The sequence below is a fragment of the Bombus flavifrons genome, chromosome 14 (assembly GCF_040668555.2).
Source record: "Bombus flavifrons isolate JBK064 chromosome 14, iyBomFlav1_principal, whole genome shotgun sequence".
Classification (NCBI taxonomy): Eukaryota; Metazoa; Arthropoda; class Insecta; order Hymenoptera; family Apidae; genus Bombus; species Bombus flavifrons.
In genome coordinates this window covers 11884411-11909244 of record NC_138455.1, presented here as the reverse complement: position 1 = coordinate 11909244, position 24834 = coordinate 11884411, and the positions used below count along the sequence as shown (strand labels likewise).

Sequence of the window (24834 nt, the reverse complement as noted above, 5' to 3'; positions counted from 1 at the left end):
CCGTCGCTCTATTTTCACACGGTACACGCACAGCACAGAATTCTCCTGATTCTCTGTGTTTAATGAGTATTGTTTCAGTGACTGACGACACTCACCAGGATGCTTATTGGCGATCTTATTGAAGCAGTTTTGAAAGACCTCGTAGAGATGCATCGGCTCGTCGTCGCTGGCCGCCATGTTTTCACGAGACGAGAAAACGAGTGGACGTTCGTGGTTGAGGCGAGTGGGGCACGGTTTCGCGGTGTGGCCGCGCGTGGAGTCACCCTCCTCCCGGAACGGTCACGCACACTACTGAACCACGCCGCCTCACCGATGCGGCTCTTATAGTTCATCAGTGGCGCCACTCTTTTTCCACTGACTCGCGCCACTGTCGCTACGCGGCTGCTTTGAATATCATTCTTTCCTCTTTCGACACCTTCGCAAAAATATATTTATCGTTAATCAAACATAATCGTTATTTCTTTATCTTCCTTATTGTCTAGTCATTCTCCGGTGGACGGGCAAAAGAGTATAAGAGAATATCTTTTTTCGTGGAAAATGATTAATATTTGAAAATAACTTATATTATTTTCAACAAAGTAATTCGAATTAAGCAAAGATCGTAAACAAAAGACAGCAATATTGAATAGCGTATTTATCCTGTTTTAATCAAAATTTGATTTATAATCTCCTGCCCGCCCATCAGAGAATTAATCCAATGATTATTCGTTTTCTACTTTTTTTTTTTTTTTTCATTAATCTACGAACAATCTAGCCTTAAATAATAAGTTTAAGAGATTAAAGATTACAGTCCATGAAAACCTAAGGAGTTCGGGCATACGGTTGCAATGAAAATTTTTATTCACATGTTACGAGTACAAATAATTGTACAGAATAAAATCTATAGGTTGGGCGTATGAAACGTATAGTTAAGTTAAGTTTTATTATAATAATATAATAATATACGGTTCTTTTCGTGTCATCGCGTATCGACGGAGCGTTATTTGCATACGTATATACATAAAATAAAAATTCTAGATTGCACTGAATGTCATCGTTGTTAGAGATTCTAAAATATATAAATAAAGTAGTATTTAATGTCAGTAACGTGATTATACGTGCGCGTACTTCTTACGAGTTACGAGAGATATGACAACGATATCGCGTAATTTTCGACGTATCGAACTTTAGTAATGTCATATCGTATTTTTAAACTCCAGCAAAATCGGAATTTTGTGGAATCGGATGAGATATGTCCTCGTAATCCTGTCGACCAAAGCCTAGAATAGAAAAACATTCATAAAAGTTTGTTCCCCACCCCGCTTCAAATTATGAACCACACACACAAAAGAGGCAGTACGACACAGTGCATAGTTCAATATGCTTGCAAATAAAACGCTGTACATTGTAAACAGTTTGTATCGTATCAAGCATTACATTCACAAATACTGTTATAAACAACGTAGTGTAAACTGTGCGATATAATATGCATACTTGAAACAAAAGATGTCATGCACCTACTCAAAGCATAACTTTGTAGAAGCAACGCAGGCCTACAAAACATCTGTATCCAATGTATTACTGACCCATTGCAGGACCTGTAGTAAACATTGTGGATAAACATCCACCTCTTGCTTGGCCTATTCGTAGAAGATATACGCTTGTGATGATGCGAACAATCATGTTTATGATCATAATTGTTGCACTAAGCGTCTCAGATACATCTACAAGTTTGTGCGATCAGATTGATATATCTTCTGCGTAGGGAGGTTAATCAACGATATAATTTATCAAGCTTTAAGTGTTAGTCTTAAATTTGATAGTAAGTGGCACCAACTTACACATTGATGGGAAATAGACTGCTAATGTTACTATGTCAAAAAAAATGGACAGTACATTTATAAAAAGTGCCTAAAATATATAATTCTATTACAAACACTGATCTTACCAGAACCATAATATATATATAAATGGCTAAATGCTTACAAATTGCAGAGGTTCGTCTGATTCAATATTGTGAATAGCCCACAATAAACAAACGAAGAAAAGAAAATTGTAAAACATTACAGACCTTGGGCACCAATGTCCCTGAATGCTCCTAGAAATCCATCGTTTAACTATGTAGTACAAATATGACATTCCATACATTACAGTACTTTACAATACTTTCTAAATTGCAGATTAGTATACAGTAAACAAAAAATGTATTCTTACCATGTTACTAGGACTAAATGAATTGCAAATATCACCTGAAAAAATCCGACAAGATCATAAAAAATGATCTTAAAATGCTAAATAAGTAGAGTTTTCTAGGCAACGGATTCTTGATAATGCAATTGCGGTATTGCAGAAACCGCCTTGATAATACGAGAAACTTGTCAAACAAGTTATGGAATTGTTTCATTGCCGTGCCCTTACATAATTCTATTTTACTCTTTAGAAAACATGCATCGTCGAAAGGAACTACGGTAAAGCCTTCGTAAAAGGTAATTACAATTTTAGGAGGTTATCTGACATCTGTTCTCATAATCGGAAACATCGAATATCGAAGAGAAATCGTCGTAATCGCTCGAGCGGAAAGCGATAACAAAGCGAAACGAGAAAAAGTAAGGAATATGACGTGCAACGAATAGAAATAAAGCAAATGATTCCAAAGTAGAATTATTCAAGGAAATGACAAATCGAACGTTACTTTAATGATATTTACCTTTAAAGGGTAATGAGATAGACTGGATATGTCCGGCATTCTGTAAGCTTTCAAATTTCTCTCGAACTTGATCTAATACCTTGTCACGTTCTTTGCTTCTACGTTGACTATCGTTAGTTACTTATCAGTCGAGACACGTTTGTTATTCGTCCACGATTGATAAAATATTCTCAAACTTCAACCTTTTTCTAAATCTTTCATCGATGCAACGTAAAACGAATACTGCGTAGCGATACACCTCCGCTTCCAACGACATCTAGCACAAACCTACGATCTGAGCGCCATCTATAAAATGCAATGCGTACCAATTATTTGAATTTAATATGTATTAATTAAAAATTTGTCTATGTTTTGTCTGTGTTATACCATTTTACATCATCGATTGTAAAAGATATAAAATTTAACATCGTTAATTAATAAAAGCAACAAAAGCATTTTTATGTTTCGTTCTTTTGAAAAATCTACGATATCTTGACGTATTTTGTATTATATCATTGACCCTACGTGATCCTGAATTGAAAAAAGTTATCTCTCCCCACAATGCTTTGATAAGTAGTCTGCTACTATTATATGTTATTCCCACCGCATATCACGATAAAAACTTTAGCCTCCGAACTGTGAATAACTTCACTGAGATGGCAGCGTAGCTCGGTCTCAAAAATAAGTGAATTACATTGTTGTAGCTGCTGTGTATATAGGCAAGCGTAAAGTGTAGTGATCATAGTACGCGCTATAGTTATATGTAATTCACGAAAGTAAAGTAACAGAAGGATCGATATTAATAAGGATGTTAAGGAAAGGAAATCTTTTTATGAGAAATTTACACCGTACTGCAAGAACGTTTCACGATGAAGCTATCATTATCGGTAGTGAACAAGACACCAAGTCACCAGAGTATCAGGTTAGAACGAGAGTACATGCGCATTTCATTCATAAACGAACCATCCTGAAACTAATCTCTTTAAGAATTCCACTTTTGATCGATATTACCTTATCACTTTGAAAGGGATGTAAAAATTATCGTGATATTAATTGCACGGACGGATTATTTTATCTCTTGAGTGAGATAAATTGATATTGTTTATTTAAATGCATTCGGAGCGTGATGAACGACTGCGCAACTGACTCACGATGATGTATGGCGCGTAATACAAACGTTACGAACATTGCACGCGCCTTTTCTTCATAATTTATTAAAAACAGTGCATGTGCAATGTTTCGAATAATGAAAATAATTGGCTCTCAACTGTTATCGTTGAATCATTAGCGATCACACAGCTTGAATTATTTTTCTAAATCGGGATAATTAATAACAGTATTTGTACAATTATGATTTCTAATATTTAGTATTTGATTAATTTTATTCTACATTTTATGACTGTCATCGTAATGACTATCAGCGATTTTCGTTGCGTAAAGTAAAAAGTACAAATTATAATTGAATAAACTCTATAGTAATTATCTATGAGCCAATGATACTGGTTGGGGGTTAAAAATGAGTGTCAGAACGAATGTGGAGTTGGTAAAAAAATGTTTCTAGGACAATTATGTACAAATGAAGTGTACGGTAGATAGACTAAAAGAGACAGTGGAAAAGGTTGTAGAGGGCGGGGGACGAAAGGCGAGAGAAAGACACGTAAAAAGGGGAAAACTTTTACCACGAGCACGAATTAACACGCTTCTCGATCCGACATCTCCATTTCTCGAATTTTCTCAGTTAGCTGGTTACGAACTGTACGATAACGAGGAAGTGCCAGCTGGTGGAATTATTACTGGCATCGGCAGGGTAGAAGGGTAAGTATTTCCAATTTCCGGACTTGAAAAAATTCTTTGAAAATTACGTTAAAAATATGTCGTCACCATATAGCACTGAATGCGTGATAGTTGCGAATGATCCGACTGTGAAGGGGGGCACGTACTATCCAATCACGGTGAAAAAGCACTTGAGAGCTCAAGAAATTGCGGAAGAGAATCATCTGCCATGCATATATTTAGTAGACAGTGGTGGCGCAAATTTATCTAGACAAGCCGAGGTATTTCCGGATAAAATGCATTTCGGAAGAAGCTTCTACAATCAGGCTATCCTAAGTTCGAAGGGGATCGCGCAAATTGCAGTAGTAATGGGAAGTTGCACAGCAGGTCTGACTGTGATCCGCGTATTCTACTTGAATCTCTCAGCACTGTTATACGCCAATTATTCGCAATGACATTTAATCAATTTATACAGGAGGCGCATACGTGCCAGCTATGGCCGACGAAAACATAATCGTTGGCAATCAGGGTACTATCTTCTTGGCTGGTCCGCCTTTGGTGAAAGCTTCTACTGGCGAAGATGTTACACCGGAGGAGTTGGGCGGTGCGACGGTTCATTGTCGGTAATTAACAAGTACATTTGGACACATCGTTTGTTTTCGATTATGGTTCTGGAGTTTTCATTTCAGAACCTCTGGAGTTACCGACCATTATGCCATGGATGATACACACGCCTTGTACTTGGCTCGTCAGATTGTCAAAGACTTAAACAGACAAAGACCGATGCACGTAAACTTGGACAAACAGATGGACGTACCGCTGTATTCCGTCGATGAAATTTATGGTATAGTTGGCGTAAACTTGAAGCGACCGTACGATGTCAGAGAAGTGATAGCGAGGATCGTGGATGGATCGAGATTTCGCGAGTTTAAGGCGCAGTACGGGGAAACGTTGGTTACCGGCTTCGCGAAAATTTACGGTTACCCCGTGGGAATAGTTGCGAATAATGGCATACTGTTTTCGCAGGCCGCGTTAAAAGCCACACATTTCGTGCAGCTCTGCGCTCAGAGAAAGATACCGCTTATTTTCTTGCAGAATATTACAGGTACGTATCTCGTTTGAATGAAATTGCCGCGTTCCCACGACTAATACATCTGGTCATTGTAAAACTGCAGGGTTCATGGTGGGCAAGGATGCCGAGGCCGAGGGCATTGCTAAAAATGGAGCAAAAATGGTGAACGCCGTGGCTTGCGCTCAAGTGCCCAAAATTACGGTGGTGATCGGTGGTTCGTACGGAGCAGGAAATTTCGGTACTTTGCATTTGATAAACGACTGTTCGAGTCATGTTCAGTTTGTTTAATTTTGATACATACGCAGGTATGTGTGGTAGATCTTATTCGCCAAGATTTCTCTATACCTGGCCGAATGCAAAAATATCCGTGATGGGAGGGGTACAGGCTGCGAATGTAGTAGCGCAAATTACCAAGCAGCAACGTGTTCGCGATGGGAAAGAGGTACAAAACATTGCAATTCGTTCTGTTATTGTCTTGTCAATTATCGATATAATCTCGTCGATTGTGACAGTGGACCCCGGAAGAGGAGGAGGAGCTGAAAAGACCGATCATAGAGAAATTCGAAAAGGAGAGCAGTCCGTACTATGCTAGTGCCAGGTAGATTTTCACGTACTATTAGTTCTTTCAATTTATGAGAGCAAATGCAAGTTATTCGAGTAAATTATTTTTCAGACTTTGGGACGACGGTGTGATCAATCCGACCGACACTAGAGTGGTATTAGGCCTTAGTCTATCGGCAGCGCTGAACGCACCCATACCAGAAACTAAATTTGGAATTTTCCGAATGTAAGGTTCGTGTTCAACGATGCAACCAGTGACCTGTAATTATGAAAGTATGAACCGATGTTTGTAACCTTCCTAACAAAATTTTAGGCCAAAGATATATATTTTTTATACAAAGTTATCATGTATACATGATCATTAAACATTCCACACATATATATATATATATATATGTATATATATATATATAAGTATATTTTTATGCGCGTCTTTATTAGCCTTCTATCTTTGTTCCTTAACGCTTCTATAAAGTAGGGAACATCTCTTCATGGATGTGAAACAACGAGCACGCGTCCACGCGCGTATTCTCTCGCTTTATTAAGAGTTATTTTACATTTTGCGCGTTCCGTTATAATTATATTGAGATTATAGCAGCAATTAATTACCTCGTAATTGTCTAAGTTGCTTAAGTCACATCACCTTGTTACATCTCGTCGCGCGACTAGGTCTCCTCGACATTCTCCGCTCGCAAAGGCCAATTTTCTTCTGGCAGTATAGCGGCTGTATTGTTATGCGGTTATTCGCGAGGGTACAGCTGGGAAATGAAGTAACGCGGATTGCGAGAACGGAAGAGGTGAGCGAAAATTTGGCGGTCGCTGAACGGAGAAATTTCTTGAGCAGATGCTAATTAACCCAAACTCGAAGCTTCGTGATTATTCTTCCTATACAGTAATCCTTGTATATCTCTGGAACGATCAATCACAATTCTAAGATTTTCACGGCCGTAATTCTTTCCATTAACATTGTCCCTAATATTGTCCAAAGTGGTAAAAATCTCGAACGATGTTAACTGGGCGGGATCTTGTTCGTCAACTCGATTCGATATCGTACAAAGCGAATATGCATTCAATCGTGCACGAATACGCGTGTCTTTCCTTACGTAGGAAGGAAAAGGATATATCTGCTAACATCCGGCTAAACATTCGATCCATTCTTTTATCCCACGATCCACGATATACTCGAATCCTGCCGGTTCTCAAGCCGCTTTCTATTTACAGTCAACGATCGTTCGTCGGTTTGCAGATCGTTCCCTTCGAATCTTACAAAAATTTGCAGAGACAGAGCAAAACGAGGACGAAAGCTGCAACTGCAGTTCTACACGACGAGCCGTTTATCTCCGTCTCGGTAACCTTATATTTGAACTGTTCTTTAACCTCTTGCGCTATGAAAGCTCTTTCTTCTGTCCTAATCGTGGTCGGAACTGGTTGCTCTCTCACTTCTTCCGCGATCACAGCTCTGGCTTTTGTCCTGTTCTTTCCTCTTCTGATGTATAACTCGGACAAGGCTGTTAAATGTAGAATTTTAATTAAACTGCAATAAAATTGGAATAAGACATGGTGATCGATCTACCTTTATCGACCACTGCGTCTTCCTCGAAATCCACTTTAATGAGAGCAGACATAGTCACTTCGAACAGCTTGTTATTGTCGGTATTTGAGACGTCGATGGCTCTTCTCTTTCTGCCGAATCCAATTTGACCATTGCTGCACTCGATCTGAAATATCGGATACATTAGGTGTAGATGAAATTACATATTGGCATAACGATGCGAACGCGATATTCGAGTAAGCTTCGCTAAATGACGATGAGCGTGTGATGCGGCAGAATTGCGTCTTACCCCTTGGCATTTGTCCAAACAAACGTTAACAGTACCACGAAATTGGACGTAGGTACTCTCTGGAAACTTGAAAGCTCGGAATTTCGCTGTTAGAAAGTCCCCATCCACCGTGTTGAAATTTTCGAACAGATATGGGTCCACGGAACAGCTGAGGGTACAAAGAGTTACGTATGATATTTTCTTTTTCGTATATTCCAACCCTTTTAACCCTTTGACCAGAAGAAGATACAAAACGTCTCGATTTTTTTCCGGATCGTTCGTTCTGTTCTTTTCCTGCTCTTTTCCCTTTTATTTCCGTTCTGTTTGCGATCATCGGCCTAGCTAGAGCAGATAGAGTAGTCGCTGGCGCTACTCGTCTCTTAATATCGTTTTAATCTCGTTTATCGTTCGAAACAAAATGGTTGTGACGCCGTTAGCTTGATAAATAGTTTGATAAATTAAAATACCGGTTTCTTTCGCTACACCGTCAAAGGGTTAAAATAGGAACGAAGTAGAAATTGTTTGCTCACCCATTGATAATAATAGTCTCCTCCTGTGTCTTGGTATCAGTGACCAACATATAAGTAACCAAGAGTCCATAAACGGGAGCGGAGCCATTGTCCAGGAAGATCTCCATCTGCAAAGGCGTACCTGGGCTAACGTTCAGTTCTCCGGTAACGAGATTGCCACCTTGTCTGACGCCGACTCCCAATATCGGTACCGGTGCCGACTCGGAAATCTCTCCCCTGATGTCGATCACGCTGTCACAGGAAGCAAAAGATGCGCATAAAATTCCTACCCACGAAAGAAACTTTGTTTCCCGTTGAAATGGGAATAACACGCGGCCATCTGGCAAATGGAACTATCGAACCCGAGAAAGATGCGTTCGAATGTAATTTCCGGACAAAAACTACGAGCGAACGTCTATATGATTCAGTAGTCGGCCGAAGCAAAATTAAACTGTTTGCGATTGGCAAGAAAACGTGGAAAAGTGCGGCGAACGAACTGTGCTGCGACCTGGGTTACTTTCGACAGTCATCGAATCTTAGCATCGACCTGAATCGCGTTTCCACTTCTGCCGTCTCATCGGCCGTTTCCTTCCAGTCTCTGCGTCGTACGTCTTTCGACGATCGAACGGCACAGGCGAACGGAACGGTACTAAAGACAGAGGACGATGACGAAGCCAGAAAAAAAAAAAAAAAAAAAAAACAGGGACAAAGACGAAGTTTCCGTTTGGATGACACGATCGTCGATGGTTGTTTTTCTTGTTCGCATCTGTTATCATCCGTGGATCGAATGGATGTATATGGACGACGCGATCGCCGAGTATCCAAGGAATTTTCAGTTGTTCGATCATCCCTCGATAGTCGGCCAATGCGGTCGACGGTGATCTCTAATCGCGATGGACGCATCCAATCGGGCAGGCATGCAATTCCATCGACTTCGTGGAAGCAGAAACAGTTATCAAGATCGAGAAAGAATTTGCCCGTAGTGCGTAGCTCGACCCCGAGCATCGGCCACGCGAGATACCGCGTGATAATTCAACAATAAAGATTTTACGGCTTCCTGGTTGAGCGGCGACATCGACGATTCGCAGAATCCACGGTCACGGCGAGGTACGATCGATTAGTACCAATAAATTAACGGCGCGAAACAGGAACGAGACAAAAATTCAGCGCGTGTATGGCTGCCACGGAGAGTATACCAGGGAAGAATGTCGCCTCGCGAAGCGACTTTCATCGGCGGAAAATAGGAAGAGGCCTCTGACAGCCGTCTACTCTGTTGCCAACTAAAATTACGTTAATGGCCAAGTCAGAAGAGATTCTACGATTCCAAGTAAGAAGATCGAGGGTAACGAAATTGCGTCGGAGGTCTCATTCTCGAGAGGATCGAGTATGAAAACTCGTCGAGTATTATTGGAACGAATGGTGGAAAATCCTGTGGATATACGATTTATTCAAACAAGGTTTTAACAGGCCGTTTAACGTTTAGAAACGGAACGCGGAGCCTACTTCGAAGCGGTCGTTAGTGTCTCTTAAGCGACATTTACATGTTCCGGGCAAACAAAAAGATCCCCTTGGATGGTCGTGCGCCGGTCGAAACGTTTTACCAGTAATACACGGAGAATACGAATGACTGTGGAGAAGTCGGTTTTATCGAACGAGCAGGAAAAGGAAGGGAGACTCTGTGACGCGATGTACGCAAGGCTAAAATTACATTTCAGGTTTTCCAGCACCTGCGCCGGTATAGACTCGAAGAATAAATGGATCGTGGAATCATGAATCAACTTGGCGACCACAACAAACGTCCATCTTCGTTTAGCTCGCGCTCGTTTGAATTAGAAAGCGACGAATACTTGAACTTATTATCCGCGGTACGCTTTGGCCTCCTTGCTTATCCCCACCGCTGTTATATTCTATATATCGAGAAAAAGTCATTCGAGTCCCCAGAAGCGTATCTCGTTGCAAATCTATATTACTGAAACGTTCGATCGTTCAAAAAATATAATTTTAGACCGAGCAAAAAGGTAAAAGGTAAACGAGCATCTTGCCAACGGTACAATGAAAATCAAAAGCCGAGTATACGTCTTGAAGACGCGAAATTTGTTGAAAAACGTTATGTTACTTATCGTAATATCGTAATATTACGTTAATATTACGTAAGTAAGTCTGTATGCAAGACATAACGTATACTCACTTTTGACTCTCACTGTATATATCAGTATGACGCGAATAATTAGCAGTAAGCCAACAAGCAGTACCTAAATCGAGAATTACCGTTCCTCTTTGATCAAACAGTTTTACCAGCTGTCTGTACAATCGCGATTAATCGCTTGCTACGAAGCAAGAGCGAACCTCTGGTCTGACTAGGCACGATCTTATTTCACTGCAGGCGCAGCCCGGAAGGTTGCAACCGTTTAAACTATCGAAGAGCCAAGGTTCTTCGTAAAACAAAGAGTCACAGATGGATGAAAGTTTGAAATATAATTTTAGTCGTTGCTTGTTCTCGCGATCGTTCAGCGCGAATAGATCGTCCTTGACGCGAATACGCAATTATTATGGCGCGCGCACGATCGCTTGACCTACGAACGGCGAAGGTTGGATTACGCGATTCCAACCGATCGGAAACGGAGTTCTATCGTGAGACGATAAGTGGAAAATTGTGCGAATAAGTTTAGAGAATAAATAGCGCGGAAACAGAATATCAAGGTGAAAGATAAACTCACTCGGGTTCCTGGAAACCTGCTGGAAGAACGCTGCGTCGAACAGCGGTGTGATTGGTTGCGATCGAGATTCCAGGTTTCACAACGACTTCGGTGATAACACACTTTACGGTGAACGTGTGCTTGCTGGAATCCGCCGGCTCCTCCACTATTATCCGATGAAAGTACACCTTCTGACCCTGTGTATCATTATGCGTGTGTAATTTTGCTCGAATCCATGGGATCGCCGATCGAAACAATGAAACGAGTCCTAACAACTTATCGCCAACTCTGAGCACGAATCGATACGTTCGTTCGACCGTACGTCGCGATCCTTTGATTTTATTTAGCTTGGAGCCAACCTGTTTTTATTTTACACGTGCAGTCAATCACGAGGTTCAAAGAAAACAGCTTTCGATCAGATCCGACAAAGTCGATCGAACGATCCATAAATCAGGCGGCGCACCGCCGTGTTCGGTAAATTATTCGATCATTTTAATTATTCGGATGCGATAGTTTTATCAGCGATCGGACTCGTAATTACTCCCTACCGTGACTTTGTTAACGACTCTAGTGATACCGCATCGCAACATGTCCTGCTCTAAGAGCGGTAATCGGAACGTGGCGACGCCGTTGCTAAGCCGAGGTTTGCAAGCTTCGTCTGCAAAAGAAGATACGTTTCAACGTGTAAAATACGCGTCTACCTTTGCATCCCGCTTCTATATCTCACGGCCACGTCGGCGTACAGCCGGCAACGGCCAGAAACACGAAGGGAATCGATCTTTACCTGGAAAGTCCTTCATCTGTTGCAGATATATCCTCGCTTGCGGACTACTCCTTACGATGTCAACCTCCATCCACTGTTCCGAGCATCTCACTTTGCTCTGAACTGGAACAGAAAAACCCAGAAGGGATTTCGGATGAGAAATCGTTCCAATTTCGGAGGAGAATAGTAGCAGGAGATTAGACGCGTTTCGGAAAAATGGGCGAGAAACTTGCAAAGAGGAATCCCGTCCGACGGCGAACGCGAGAAAAACGAAGACGAAAAGTACGACGTAGCCGCAAACTAACTTGCAGTATACCACCGTAATTGCCCCATAAAGTCGTAAACGTCCCGACCTTGAAAAGCGAGCAGCTCGACATTGCGCGCTCGAGAAACCCGCGCTCTGATGTACATCCCTTTAGGTTGGACCCTGTTTATTCGCGGAACTCGACGATGGATACTTTCACCGTTGGCGAGTAACGTCCGTGTGATACGCCTAAACCACCGGTTTACATTATCGCGATGTAAGAACGTTGCATCCGGCCGCGAAGAAACGACGAGATAGGAGAACCGCGCGACGCGTAGTTCATTTCCTTCCTTCCTGGATAATTGAATTTTCGGATGATTCGATCGCGATCGATGTAGCCCCCTCGTGATCGTTAAATCGCCATCGATAATTGTATTTGACTAATAGTAGATTCGCTGGCGATCGGCTGGCGCTCGGCGAAGAAAAATCTAATGGCCGATAATTGAGATCTTCGTGCGATTACGAAGAGCCACGACCAACGATTTCATCCAGAAATACCGTATACTCTAAACGATATCGTGGCTGTCGTTTGATATATAGTTGCAGCGTTGATCTTTCGAACAAGCGCGATATCTCTGCGGGACGTAGCACACGCACTTCGCGGCCAACTATGCAGGTCGGGCAATAATTCACGGTGAAGTATCATCGTCGCGCGGGCAACACGCCGTTAAAGAACGCCGCGTACCTTTCCTACGACAAGAGAACGAAGTCGGGAAAGTTTCACGCACAGCCTAACTCTGTCGGCGAACGAGAAACCGGGTTGCCGTTTCGAGATGAACCGATAACGTTTGCCTACGAATCGAAGCAATTAAACGATCCCGTCCTCTGATAGATTTGTTCTCCTCCGTGAGTCAGATGCTACCACGTAGTACATTCTCGGGGAATTTTGTAACCTTTCGTTGATTTCCTTCTGGAAGAGAAAATTCCTCGTGATCGTTAACTCGATGTCCGTCTCGCTTTCGAGCCGTCGCGCGTCGTGACAAGTACGAACGATGAAAAGTCACCCGCGTAGCTCGTGTCTGCCGTAACTGGTTGTTCACGGTTTCCGCGAGTCCATCAGGTCGCGATTAACGCGCAAATTACATGACTGCACGTTGTGTCACTTTCAAATAGCCCGAGGATTGGCGGTCTTTTCCATTAGCGAGTTTAAAGTGTTTCCCCAGGCAGTGCAACCACCTGTAGTAGGTACAATCCTCGAGCCATCTCTCGACAGAGGTCCGTGACCTTCTTCTTCTTCTTCTTCCTCTCCTTCTTCTTCTTCTTCTTCTTCATCTTCTTCTTCTTCATCTTCTTCTTCTTCTTCTTCTTCTTCTTCTTCTTCTTCTTTTGTTCTTTCTCTCTAGTCCTTTTTTCATTTTCGACGTCCGCTACGTTTTTGCAGGAGCCTCTTTCGATGCCCGACTCGTTGTTCCTTTCTTTTCTTCGTCTTCTTCTTCTCCTTCTTCTCCTTCTTCTTATTGTTCTTTCCTCGCCTGCGTCTCCTCTTTGTGTTTTGATCAGCGGCGTTCTCCTAACGTCGTAGTCACCGCGAGAGATCCTGCACTTCCCATTTCTTCTTCTTCGTTGTTCTCTTTCTCTCTCTCTCTCTCTCTCTCTCTCTCTCTCTCGTGTTCTGCCGCGATGTCGTTTATTTACCCTACTGTCAGACGCACGGAGGACTTCCTGTTTCGAGTTTTTCAACCTCGTCGACGGTCCAACAACGAGCAGACACTTTTTTCGAGCGTCCCTGCTCGGTTCGGACACTCGGCCTATTGTCTCGGTAATTTATGCCACCGATAGGGATCCGCTTTCATTACCGGATAATCGTTTCGCCCGAACGCTGCCGGTTCTTCGTTCCGCGAACGATTCTCCACGTTGCGAGAGAGGGGCTACGTGACCCCTGTACCTTTCTTCTTTATTATTCTCGCCGAGTTTCCGATCCCTTCCTGTTCTCTTTGCCGCCATTAAATCCGAGAAGCACGCATCGCCCCGCTCTCTCAGAATTCCGTTCTTCTGTACGTTTCCCCTTCTCCCCCGCTATCGAGCTTCGTTTTACTCGTTTCTCTCTTTCGATTTCTTTCCGATCTTTTCTCCGTCCTTCGAAGATTAAGATCTCTTCGAGACCTATGCTCTCGCGTGGTTTTCCCGACCTGCGACCTTCGCACGCTTCTTCGCCCGCCCTCCGCGTTAATCGCTTTGCGCTTTTTACCTCTTTCTTCGTGCCTTGCGTATATTTTTGAGCATTCGCGCTGTGTCGCCAGTGTGTGGACCGAAGTTTGCAGATTTTCCACGAGTCGTATTTCTTAGAAATCGGTCCGTTGTCGATCCATTCTCTGTTACAATCGTGTTTTTATTTGTGCTTTCGTTTCCACGTATGTGGTATTTAAAATTCTCCCGCTTAATCACAAAATGTCTCTATCGTTCGTAGTAATCTTCGCGTACAACGATCTAATATCAGCCTTTGAAACGCCCTCTTTAATCGCGATTCAACCGTTATTATCGGCATATAGATCATGCAGACTCTGAAGCTATCTTTATTTTGACTCGATATCTACCATGGATAACTGCTTCGATCCCGAGAAAGATTAACTCCTACTGCTTTCTTCTTTGTTTCTCGTGTTTCTTCGCGACAACACGCGAGCTCGACGAAGAGAATCGGCAGATCGGTTTCACTGTCGATGGCGAAACGTTCCACGTATCGTCGATGCTTTTTGCCGGATTCGCCTGCTAGTGACTGGTGTTCTACTCTTCCGCTTTCTGTCTCTTTCTCTTGTACCTTCTCGGGCGCCCTTTCTTCCACTGTTTCGCAAAGTTGCCGGGAAACAAGAAGGAATTGACGTAAATTACGACAACGTACGATCCCCGGGATTACAATAATTTCAGACCATTACTGACCTCGGTGTTAAGACGAGAACCAAGCTGCATAATTACGCACCATCGCTGTGTAACACGCTCTGCGTCGCACATTACGGTGCCAAGTTGATTTACCGTCGTTTGAATAAATAAGAACGAAGGTACGATCAATGAGAGTCAAAAGCGAACTCTTCCCACGAGGGGCCTTTACCGAAACTCTACGAACCAACTAATTTATTTAAATTGACCTGCAAGTGGGATGCCTAGTGGGGCCAAAACGTTCTGGCACGGTCGCGTGTCTCTCGGCGACAAATGCACGCAGTGCGTTCGACCCCATTTTCCACGTAAGGCAGACAGTAACGCGAAAGAAAGGGTGGAAATCCGGTGCGACGCGATTAGCATTCGTGGCCCGTCGTATGTGCGTCCACGCGACGTTAACTGTACAACGAATAACCGTGAGTCGAGAAGGGCAGACCACGAAGGCGGGAATATTCGTAGCTAGCAATTAAACTGGTCGATAGGTAGACGGCAGCGAAGAATCGGTCGGTCGAGCAGGAAGCTCGTACGTACTTACGTAGGCGTGCCCTTCTACACATACTTACTACCGGTTGTTACGCGGTTTACGTACGTCTTGTTCAACAAAAAATATTCGTACATACCATTATCTTCCTGTTAACGATCTTTTACCAGGTCCTACGTTCTATTTCGTAGTATAAAATTTTTCTAGTCGTACTACTATATTTATACCTATGGATATATAATTCGTGTTATTAATAATAATGATAATAATAATAATATAATTGATACTACAACTGTGCCGGTCGGTGCATCAATTAATGCCGTTACTCGATGCTTCTTCGATTTAGCTTCATCTCGCTGCACAGCGTGTAGAACGACTGGCACGAGAAATGGATTACACCTTGCAATTATACGCGTTGTAACGAAACGAAATCGCGTTTCATTTCGCCGACACGAAATTGACTACGGAATCAATTCGTAGCTTCACGATCCGCACCGTGCTGCAATAACAACCATCGTTATAACGTTGCCGGTACTTCGAGCGGTACAAAATCGACAGGGATGCAGCGGCCGCATGGATACCCACGGTAACCGAGAGATCACTTTTGGAGACACTGAAAAGGCTATCGCCTCGGTTGCAGCCAACTTTTATATCGCCAAGATTCCTTCGAGAGCTTTCTACGACTTCCGGTTGCAAGCGGAATGGATTGCTCGTAAATCGATACGCTTTCGAAGTTACAGTTAGAACACGCTGCTGGTAGGCGAGTTTCGTACGTTCGATTCTACGCTAGATAGATTTCTCAGAGGCTCCTCTCGCACGATGCTTTACCAACCATCGATATCGAAAAGTCAATCGATTTTGCGAGTTAAGTTGCGTAACGTTATTTCTGATTTTACATTTTCCGATAGAAATTCTTTCTTCTCGACTTTGTGCTCGGCTCAACTTCGTACACGTAATAATACGTTGATAATCGTAGTTATTCAAGGCCAGATTACGCGAACACGAAAGAGTCGAATACGAATAACCCGACTGATCCGAGGCAGATTTTAATTGGGCGTTAAGCTGACATTTTGTTTCGATAAATAGAGTTCGGATAAACGTACTCGTAGGCTACATCGGTTGCCAATTAAAAACGTGCGATATTAATTGCCACAATTTCCAAGGAGCGCGTCCATTCCTCGTTACCAACGACGTTAATTAAACGGACGCCTACGTTTTCTCAGTTATGCAAATAAATTCGCCGCCTCGCTAATTCAAACGTCACCACTGTACGTAATTCAATTACTCCGCGTTGTCGTTTCTCGATCTCCACGCGCCACCGTCAGTTATTTTCCCTTCAACAATGCAACAGTTGCGCCTGTTGCCACTCGCGTATTACCTTTTCTCAGAAAAAGACGCGAGCAATTTCAATGTCTGCTTAAGGATTAACCGTTGTAGATGACTGCAGGCAACAGCTGTCTCGACTTTGCAATTTTTCCTCTACAGGGTATCTCGTAAAAGGAATTTTATCGCTTCGTTTTTAAGTAATTTTCAAACGAAAGAATACGGATAGACGTACGAGTGTCTGAGAAGGCAAACCGATTGATTTCATTCTTGCCGAGCTAATCTACGAGAATAAGAATTTATTCCGATACTTTGGGAGAAAACGCGTGCAAGTACGTGGTAAAACGATATGTGCCGTATCGCGGAGCTCGCGAAATATTATAATCGAGAGACCGAAGATCACGCGAGAAATGTGCCTGTTGCCTCGAGCTGGCTAGACGCGGTGAACAGAACGCACGAAGCGTACCACGACTGCGTAACAGGATCGAAAGTTCGTAATCGATGCGAAGCAGGTTGGCCGCGAGAGTGATAAAAGAGGAGCGGACTCGGTAACGGTGATTTCATTCCGGTTCCTTTGGCCACGGCGCGATACACGCCGCGCTGCTACGCGCCGCGCCGCGCCGCGCCGCCCCGATTACAACAGCTGCCAGCGGTAAATCACCGATGATCAGCGATCATTAGCGGCCTGCGATTCCGTCGATAGGGTTAGGTGGAAACGAAAGAATCACCGCGAAAACTCTAGAGCCTAGAGTCTAGAGCGTCCTCGTGGTGCGTTTACGATCGAACGAGCGAGCGCCTAGTAAAATTCAGAAATAAAAGTGTAAGCGAGCATCCGTTCGCCGTCTGACGATTACTCTCCGGATCAGAGATCGAACGTCCGAACGCGAATCAATGCTCGTTTGTGCTTTCGTTTTATTCAATGTAGCGAACATGGCGAAGAACGAGCGTTCGCTCGCTCGGTCTGAACGTATCGTTGGATGCCTGAAACAACGAGGGCAACGATCGACGTCTCTCTGTTATCTGCTTGCTATCTCCTATGCTAAATCCTCGTCCTTTCGATGTTGCTGGAATTACGTAACTGAAAATAGCAGACCGGTTTCGATGATGAACAAGCGATTTCGATAGAGCAAAAGCTAAGTGATTTCCCCTTAATCGCCTGCAAGATGTAAAGAGGTTCTTCATTCGCTGAATCGTTAGGCAGATTCCGTCGGGAGATTGGCACAAAGTCTCGGACGCCACGAGCGAATCTTAAGCACGCGTTTCGTTATTTTCTGCCTCGCATCAGCCGCCGGTTGTTAAACGACGCGTTGAGAGGCAGGATCCGGACTTCGACCATCGAGGTGGACGATAATGTGATCGAACGCCGGCAGCGGCTAAAGAATCTTATTCTTTGCCGCGATACGAGCAAATCCGGAGATCGACGTTGGAATTTGCTTTCGGTCAGCTGCGCTCCGTCCTTTATATCGCCGCTACTGTTCGATTCTGTCGCGCGTAATCCATTGCGCGCAAGCGATAGATCCAGGGCCGGCGTATCGAGGTCGTACCAAGATCAGCTGTCTGTGAACCTACGAACGCGAGCTATAGGAATCGTAAGAATCCTAGAAATATCGAAACACGGTGCTGGAAATCCGCGTAACGGGCAGAAACGCTATGCATCTAAATGGGAATGACGTCAGTCCTCTGACTCTTGGCTATGGCGCGAGCAACTACTCGGTAACACGCTGACTAATTCCAAGCTGTTTAGAGCTGGTTGACTCTTTGTGAATCGTGAGTAACGATAAGAGAGAAGTAGCGATCCAAGAACGGCAGTGGCTCGCCAAATTACTCGAATATTTACCGCAGAACATTTTTATAAAGTATCGCGATGAGAAACGACTGCTCCGATTGGAACTGTAAAATTTGAAAACGATTTCAAAATATACGCAAAAGTTACTACTTTTCTCATCGTATGCACGTACAAATACTCTGCTCTTCTAATTTTATAAATTACAATCATTCGTTAAGCACGTTAATTTCTTATGTTCTTTTCTCTCCAAAATTTCATCCAGGACACGGACTATCGCTTTCCAGGAAGATTCCTACGGAGAAGAGGCTGTCGATTTCCTTTCACGATTCGAAGAAATAATCGCGGAGCGGGCAGGATGCAAATGACGTCGGAGGATCGGTCGGTCGTAGGGTCGCGGCTAGTCACGAAATACAAGAGACACAGGGAGCAAGGTGCATCGCGCGCGCCAAATGCAGAATGAATAATTTATGATGGCGGCGATCCGTGCAGAAATTATGCGCGAAGCCGGCGACTACCGTTATGCATATTTTCGGTAATCTCGGCAACGATTAAATCGCCACCGGTCCACCACAGCCAAGCCGATTATTTGAACAATTTTACGCTTCGGATCACCGGTGCATAAAACGTTCACACGCGTCGTTACGTGGCCGTTCGACGCGCATTTTTTTCGGTCTGCATTCTTTCAATCTGTTGTACGCGGAACGTAACGAGCTGCGTGGACTTTTCAGCCGTGGAATTCGCGGTATTTCGCCAACAAAGTCGCCGATTCCTCGATTACCACCGACGCGTAACGGAATTTCATCGTTAACCGTGACGGTCGGTTTTTTCCCACATCTGCTCGCTCGTAGAAAGAGAAAACGGTTGGACATCGATCGAAATCCAGATCGTATCGCGCCATGCCACGGCTAGAAGTTTCGCTCGCGCAATCCCAACGCTGCGAGCTTATCCTACGAAGAACAATCCTTTGTCGTTGAAACAGACTTCCTTGTACTGTCATCGTCGAGATATCGAATCTGACTCTATCCGCGGGCGACTTCCGGCACGCTTTATTATCCAGACTTTGTACTGCTCCAGACTCGAGCACGGAATACATTTTCCAGAGGATACTCGCGCGCTTATCTGATCAGAGAATTTAATTGTTTCCGCGAGTTCGTCCTTTCCACGTTGATTCTCGGACGTCCCCTGCGAGGGAACAGTTCTCGAGTTCGCGAATATCGTTTCACGTTCTCCATTTCGTCGTACAGTTCAGCTAAAGATATCTTGATTAATACGGACGACGAGGGTAAACGCGGAACGTTTACGTAGAACGCAAGCACACGCGCAACGGACGAGTCGCGTATTTTACAAAATCCTTTGAACCGAATTTCCGAGGTTAGAGATATACGCGAAAGAACTCCGAAGAAGCGCGATATGCGCGAGTTCGCGGTGTTACGTACACGATTCGCAGGGTCGGAATTAATCAGCGAGGATATACAGCGATGCGAGAGAAAAGTTCGTGCGAACCTGAACGATCTCGCGATGGCGATGGAACTGTATTTTGATAGTCGAAGCGTCTGAAAGCACGCGTAGGCATCGGGGGGCGCGTTACGTTCCAAAATTTGTACAATTCCATTCTTCCATTCTTTCGTCGTCGGCAGAACGATCGCTTTAATTTTTGACTAGCTTTACGACCTCGTTACATCGCGTCTTTGTCGCGAATTCCTTTCCCGGTTCAACAGGATTCTCCACCGAGTTGCCCAGCACTCTCCATAGCCAAGAAAAATGGCTGTCCGTTTTGCGTGTACTCGCGTTTAATTTATTTTTAATTCGAACCGTGTCGTTAGCAGGGCCCATGACGTGCAATTATCGCCACATATAAGTAAACGTTCTCGGCGGAACGTACGCGAACCAACGCAGATTTATTACCTTTGATAGCACAGGTAACGATCATTGGCAGAACAGTGAAATCTTACGATACAGTCTCCGTCGAGGAACACGCACGAATGACGCTAGTCCGGCAACTTGTAGGTACGCGCGACTCGCTTCCGATAACGCGCTCGTGTTGCATATTCGATACGGTTCTCGCGAGCAACACGATCTTTTGATTCTCACGAATAAGTTTTCTTCATACGCGAATCCACGTAGCCCGAATGGCCAACGTCACGCTCGCCAATCCGGTCAATCGCCGGCGATAAATTACAGCCGAAGAATCTCATCTCGACCAATTGGTTCGCCATCGACTTTTACACGGGCGAACGATCCCACTTGCGAATTCATCGCGCGTACTAATCGTTAGAGCGGGCGTTTATGCTCGTGTCGGTTAAGAACGTCGCGGCTTATTAACGATCGTCGTGATCGTTTTTGCGATCCTTCGTTAATTCGATGGCGTAGATATTAAAGAATCGATGGAGGATAGTTTCGTTAACGGGCCTGTGCCTGCAATTACTTTATGATCTGTGTCGACTCTCTTTACAACCTCGGCCCTCGTATCTGATCGAGAAAATGCTCTTCTGTGTGTTTGCGTGTTTTGTTTTCTCCTTACGCGCAGGACTTTCGTCGGTATTTCTATCTTTAGATATCTAGTTAAGATTGCCCATTCCGTTCGGCGTTATGGCGCTTCCTTTCGGACGTCGTAGTAATTGTTACGTTCGTTAGCGTTAATCGTTCGTTAATCCTAAATTTCACCGCGAAGCTTGCGTTTAAGTCGATCTGCAAGAGGAATTTCATCGATTTATTAACGTTTGCCCGAATGGAACGTCTCGAGAGCTAAACGTCGCGTCGCGTTTCTCAAAGGATCGATCTCTATCGAAGCGGCAAGATGTTCTCTTTCCGCGCTGTCGAACGATTAAAGCGAAAGCCGAGAAGAGTCTTTGGAAGAATTTTCATTGATTTAGGCACGACTGGCGAAGCGATCGATGACTCGAGGCCACGATTGTTCGATGAAAACGCCGTCTTTGTTAACGAGTTGCGAGTGACTGGCTACATCGAGGAATTGCGGGATCATCGAGAAAGAGCGCGCGAATGATTAACGATGAAGGGAACGGGCAACAACGAAGCCCGCGCGACGTTATACTCTCGTATTCGACCGATTATCATCGGTGGCGAAAACGAGCGGTTAGCGGCTATATCGAACGTTCTGGCGATAGGTCAGGTGGACGGAAAGGCGATTATTCCGGCGAAGTGGCCAGCATCGTCGAAGAAAACGTCGTCGAGTCGTCTAAACTCGAGACGCGGTAAGAATGCATACCTGCTCCTTTTCTCGAAAATTGCTACTTTATACGCGACGCGAGACCAGCCTGAAATTACGTCCCAGATGCGTAAATCCGGTAGGTGGAAAATCCTTGAAGCTGAACTACCGAACTCGTCTAATGCGTTTCACCTATGCAGCAACATGCGAGCGTAGAAAAACGAAGCGACGAATTTCATTCGAACGTATTTTTCATAGAAACCGTACTCGTACAACAGGGAACAGGATCGGTGGAAAACTCGCTGGTAAATGAAATTCATAAAGATCAGCGTTGTCGACGACGTGTCTTGAAAATTAAGTGCGAGGAAAGAGGCTGGAAAGAACCGTGCGCGTTCTTCCTACATCGGCGAAAAAAGAGACGAATGCGGTGGTCTTTACGTGTCAATCGTCGCGTACGGACGTTGTTCGAACCGACAAGAAGATATCGTCCGCCTAAAACGGAGGCGAGGTACCGGCGAGCAATTTTTACGGCTCGCCTGTGCTTCGCGAAACAGCTTATACGGCATCGAGAGACGATAGTCGAACGGGAGGAATTCGCCCGTGGGTGCTCCTGTCCGTCCTTCGTCTCTACACGCACAGGCACGCGTGCCCACGCAGCCACGGTGACACGACACGCGTGCACAGCGAGTGGTTCGACCGGTATCCGCCATATTTGGCTGGAGGAACAGTCGCGTGAACTACGGAGACGCAGAAAATCCGCCAGGGGAAGAGGTCATCTACGCTATCGGCACTCCGGGTTAAAGCTTTCCGTCGTTCGTTCGGTCGTCGTTCGGTCGCCGTTCGGTCGTCGTTCGACCAGTAGATCTCGTCGATACACCGTGAATTACGACGATACGAGGATCGTAAATTAACTCCACGCAGGGAGTAAATTTAACTCGTTGCAAAAAGTTATCCCTCCGTCTAAAAGGATCGCTGCTGCCTTTTTACCTCCTATCGATTACGCCTGTAGCATTATCCAGATACAGTTAAGTCCAGGCGTGAAACAACCGAATCGAAATTGCCTTTTCGTTCGACGGATCTCGATAATCTTTTTCAGCCTGGTTTTTGCTCGGGCCGCGCCGAGCTCGTGAAATACACGGAGAGAATGGTTCCCTCGCACGAATCGCCTGCAACGTGCGGATACGTGGCGTCGAGTTTTAAACGGTAGCCTCCGAGAGCCTTTCAGCATCTAACGGCTGGGTTTTAGTGGAAAAACTTTCCACGTTGAATAACGTTTACGAGGGTACGTCGTAGCCAACGTGGCACGGAATGTTAAAGAAGCGTCGAAGAATGGAAGATGGCACGTTTCTTCCATCGACGGATCGCCAGTCGTGCGACCTAAACCGACCTAAAGAATCCCGTGTCAAAGATCACGAGTGTTCGGCGCGATAACTGTACAGATTTTTCGTGGTGCACCGCTATTCTTCCTTAACCGTAAAAATTGAACGCGTCGCGAGGATCGTTCGACGACCGGCCACCTAAGACCCAGTTCTACCGCGTGGAAAAAGTGGGAAAAGTTTCCCGTCGATCACGCGTCGCGATGCATCGTCCTGGAAAAAAGTAGATCCGCTAGATCAGCCACGCCGGACGACGTAATCTCGATGCATCGGTCCGCCATCCTATCGCTCTATCAAGCTTTATCCTGCGTTCGATCCTTTACCGTTCGATAGCAAAAACGAACGCGATTAATCGAATGCCGATTAGATTTTAAGCTTTCGATAGACGCTGCTGCTCTGGCAGAAAGGACGAAGAGACGAATCGATCGGCGTCTAGATCTTCCAACGAGATTAGGGATCGAGTTTCCGACCCGCGATCCTCGATGATCGTTTCGGTTTCAAACTGGATCGACGACGGCCTCGTCGTGGCGTTTTTCTTCGTGCGCGCGTTACCTTTGCGTTCGCCGGCTTCCCGATGGATTTTCTCTCTCCTAACGAGTAATTGCTTTTACCATTTATTTTACGTTTTCGTTCACGGTGGTCTGCGGCAAGAATCGATGAAAATCGATCGGCGGATCGGTTTGCTGAAAACCGGAGTGCCGGTCTTTTTAGCCTTTTCTCCGCTAGTATGTTCGCCGATGTCCAACGTCCGCGCAGATTGGCAACCGGTTTTCCTATGGCCTCTCCCGCCCGATTCCTCACTCCCACTCTCACTCCCACCTCCGATTCCCATCCCAGCGCAGACCCTCTCGCATTCTCCGCGTCCTCCTCCTCCAGGGCCGCCGCGATACCTCGCCTTCTCCCTTTCTTTCCACTGTCCTCGTCCTTTTTCCCTCGTCCGCTCTTTCGCCGGACCCCTTTTACCTTTCGAAAGAAAGGCAACCTGTCAAAAAGCAAACCTGTCGCGCGGCGTGCTACGCGTCCGACGCGCAACATCGCCGATTTTTCTCCCGACGAACGAGATGTCCACGAACGAAACTTGTTCGACGAGCACAGGATTCGTTCGACACCGGCTACGGCACTGGCGACACCACCCACTCGATTCACTTTTCCACGAATAGTTATTTTGCATACAAGGCTCGATCGCGAGACGCTGCCTCGCAATTAAATGCGTTCCAGCTACGAGCGACTGTCGCGGACGTATTACCGCGAATCACTTTTTGCCGGAATCTCGCCGACTTTGCCGATATCGTGAATTTAGCGCGTATCTTGAATTTTCTTCGTAGACTTGATTCGCCGAAGGGAACCGGTGTCTCTGGTTTCATGGTCACGCTGCTCCGACCGACCCTCGGTAACCTCGTTTATTCCTCGTTGCTTGCAACGCGTTTCGGTCGATCGCGAAACATACGAGATACCGTTTCCGGCAAGTTCGACTCGCGGCTTTTCGCTTTCTCGACAGAGGCTCGAGTCGCGTCCGCGACCTCTCGCAGCTTTTCCCCGTGTTCGAGGAAACGAACCGCACCGCGAGATACGCCTGGAAACCGCCGCGATTATTATTTTACCTTCGCCACGAACCACTGCGGCTTGGCTAGTTTATTTTAATCGGACAACTCGATTTAGTCCGCGATT

General features: G+C 45.0%; 4 protein-coding genes across 16 annotated transcripts in view; 1 reads left to right on the top strand and 3 right to left on the bottom strand.

Annotated features, from left to right (window-relative positions):
- Positions 1-3306, bottom strand: part of LOC138187065 (transcription factor 12) — a 109477-nt gene extending 106171 nt beyond the window's left edge. For 11 of the 13 annotated variants that reach the window (XM_069127526.1, XM_069127523.1, XM_069127525.1 and 8 more), the window contains exons 1-2: positions 2687-3202; positions 96-415 (exon numbers count right to left, since the gene is read on the bottom strand). In XM_069127526.1, the coding sequence (XP_068983627.1) occupies positions 96-177 (82 nt within the window). In that variant the 5' untranslated portion in view covers positions 178-415; positions 2687-3202. Of the gene's footprint in view, positions 1-95; positions 416-2686 lie in introns of all 13 variants that reach the window. The other 2 variants (XM_069127522.1, XM_069127521.1) reach the window with 2 other exon arrangements.
- Positions 818-2725, bottom strand: LOC138187142 (uncharacterized). Its single transcript, XM_069127622.1, has 6 exons — positions 2687-2725; positions 2194-2228; positions 1966-2134; positions 1821-1890; positions 1566-1703; positions 818-1259 (listed from the first exon to the last, which is right to left on the bottom strand). Exons 1-6 carry the CDS (start codon positions 2723-2725, stop codon positions 1189-1191), a joined length of 522 nt encoding a protein of 173 aa, XP_068983723.1. The 3' UTR covers positions 818-1188.
- Positions 3307-3311: 5 nt separating the features above from the next.
- Positions 3312-6415, top strand: Mccc2 (methylcrotonyl-CoA carboxylase subunit 2). Its single transcript, XM_069127536.1, has 9 exons — positions 3312-3587; positions 4227-4480; positions 4554-4825; positions 4914-5061; positions 5128-5543; positions 5614-5748; positions 5816-5952; positions 6023-6108; positions 6184-6415. Exons 1-9 carry the CDS (start codon positions 3474-3476, stop codon positions 6299-6301), a joined length of 1680 nt encoding a protein of 559 aa, XP_068983637.1. The 5' UTR covers positions 3312-3473; the 3' UTR covers positions 6302-6415.
- A 919-nt stretch (positions 6416-7334) lies between these two features.
- Positions 7335-13713, bottom strand: qsm (Zona pelucida superfamily protein qsm). The gene is made up of 9 exons (XM_069127621.1): positions 13690-13713; positions 13340-13502; positions 11881-11982; positions 11645-11754; positions 11118-11293; positions 8422-8652; positions 7913-8060; positions 7645-7789; positions 7335-7579 (listed from the first exon to the last, which is right to left on the bottom strand). The coding sequence occupies exons 1-9, from the start codon at positions 13711-13713 to the stop codon at positions 7335-7337; spliced, it is 1344 nt and encodes a 447-aa protein (XP_068983722.1).
- Between the last annotated feature and the right edge of the window lie 11121 nt (positions 13714-24834).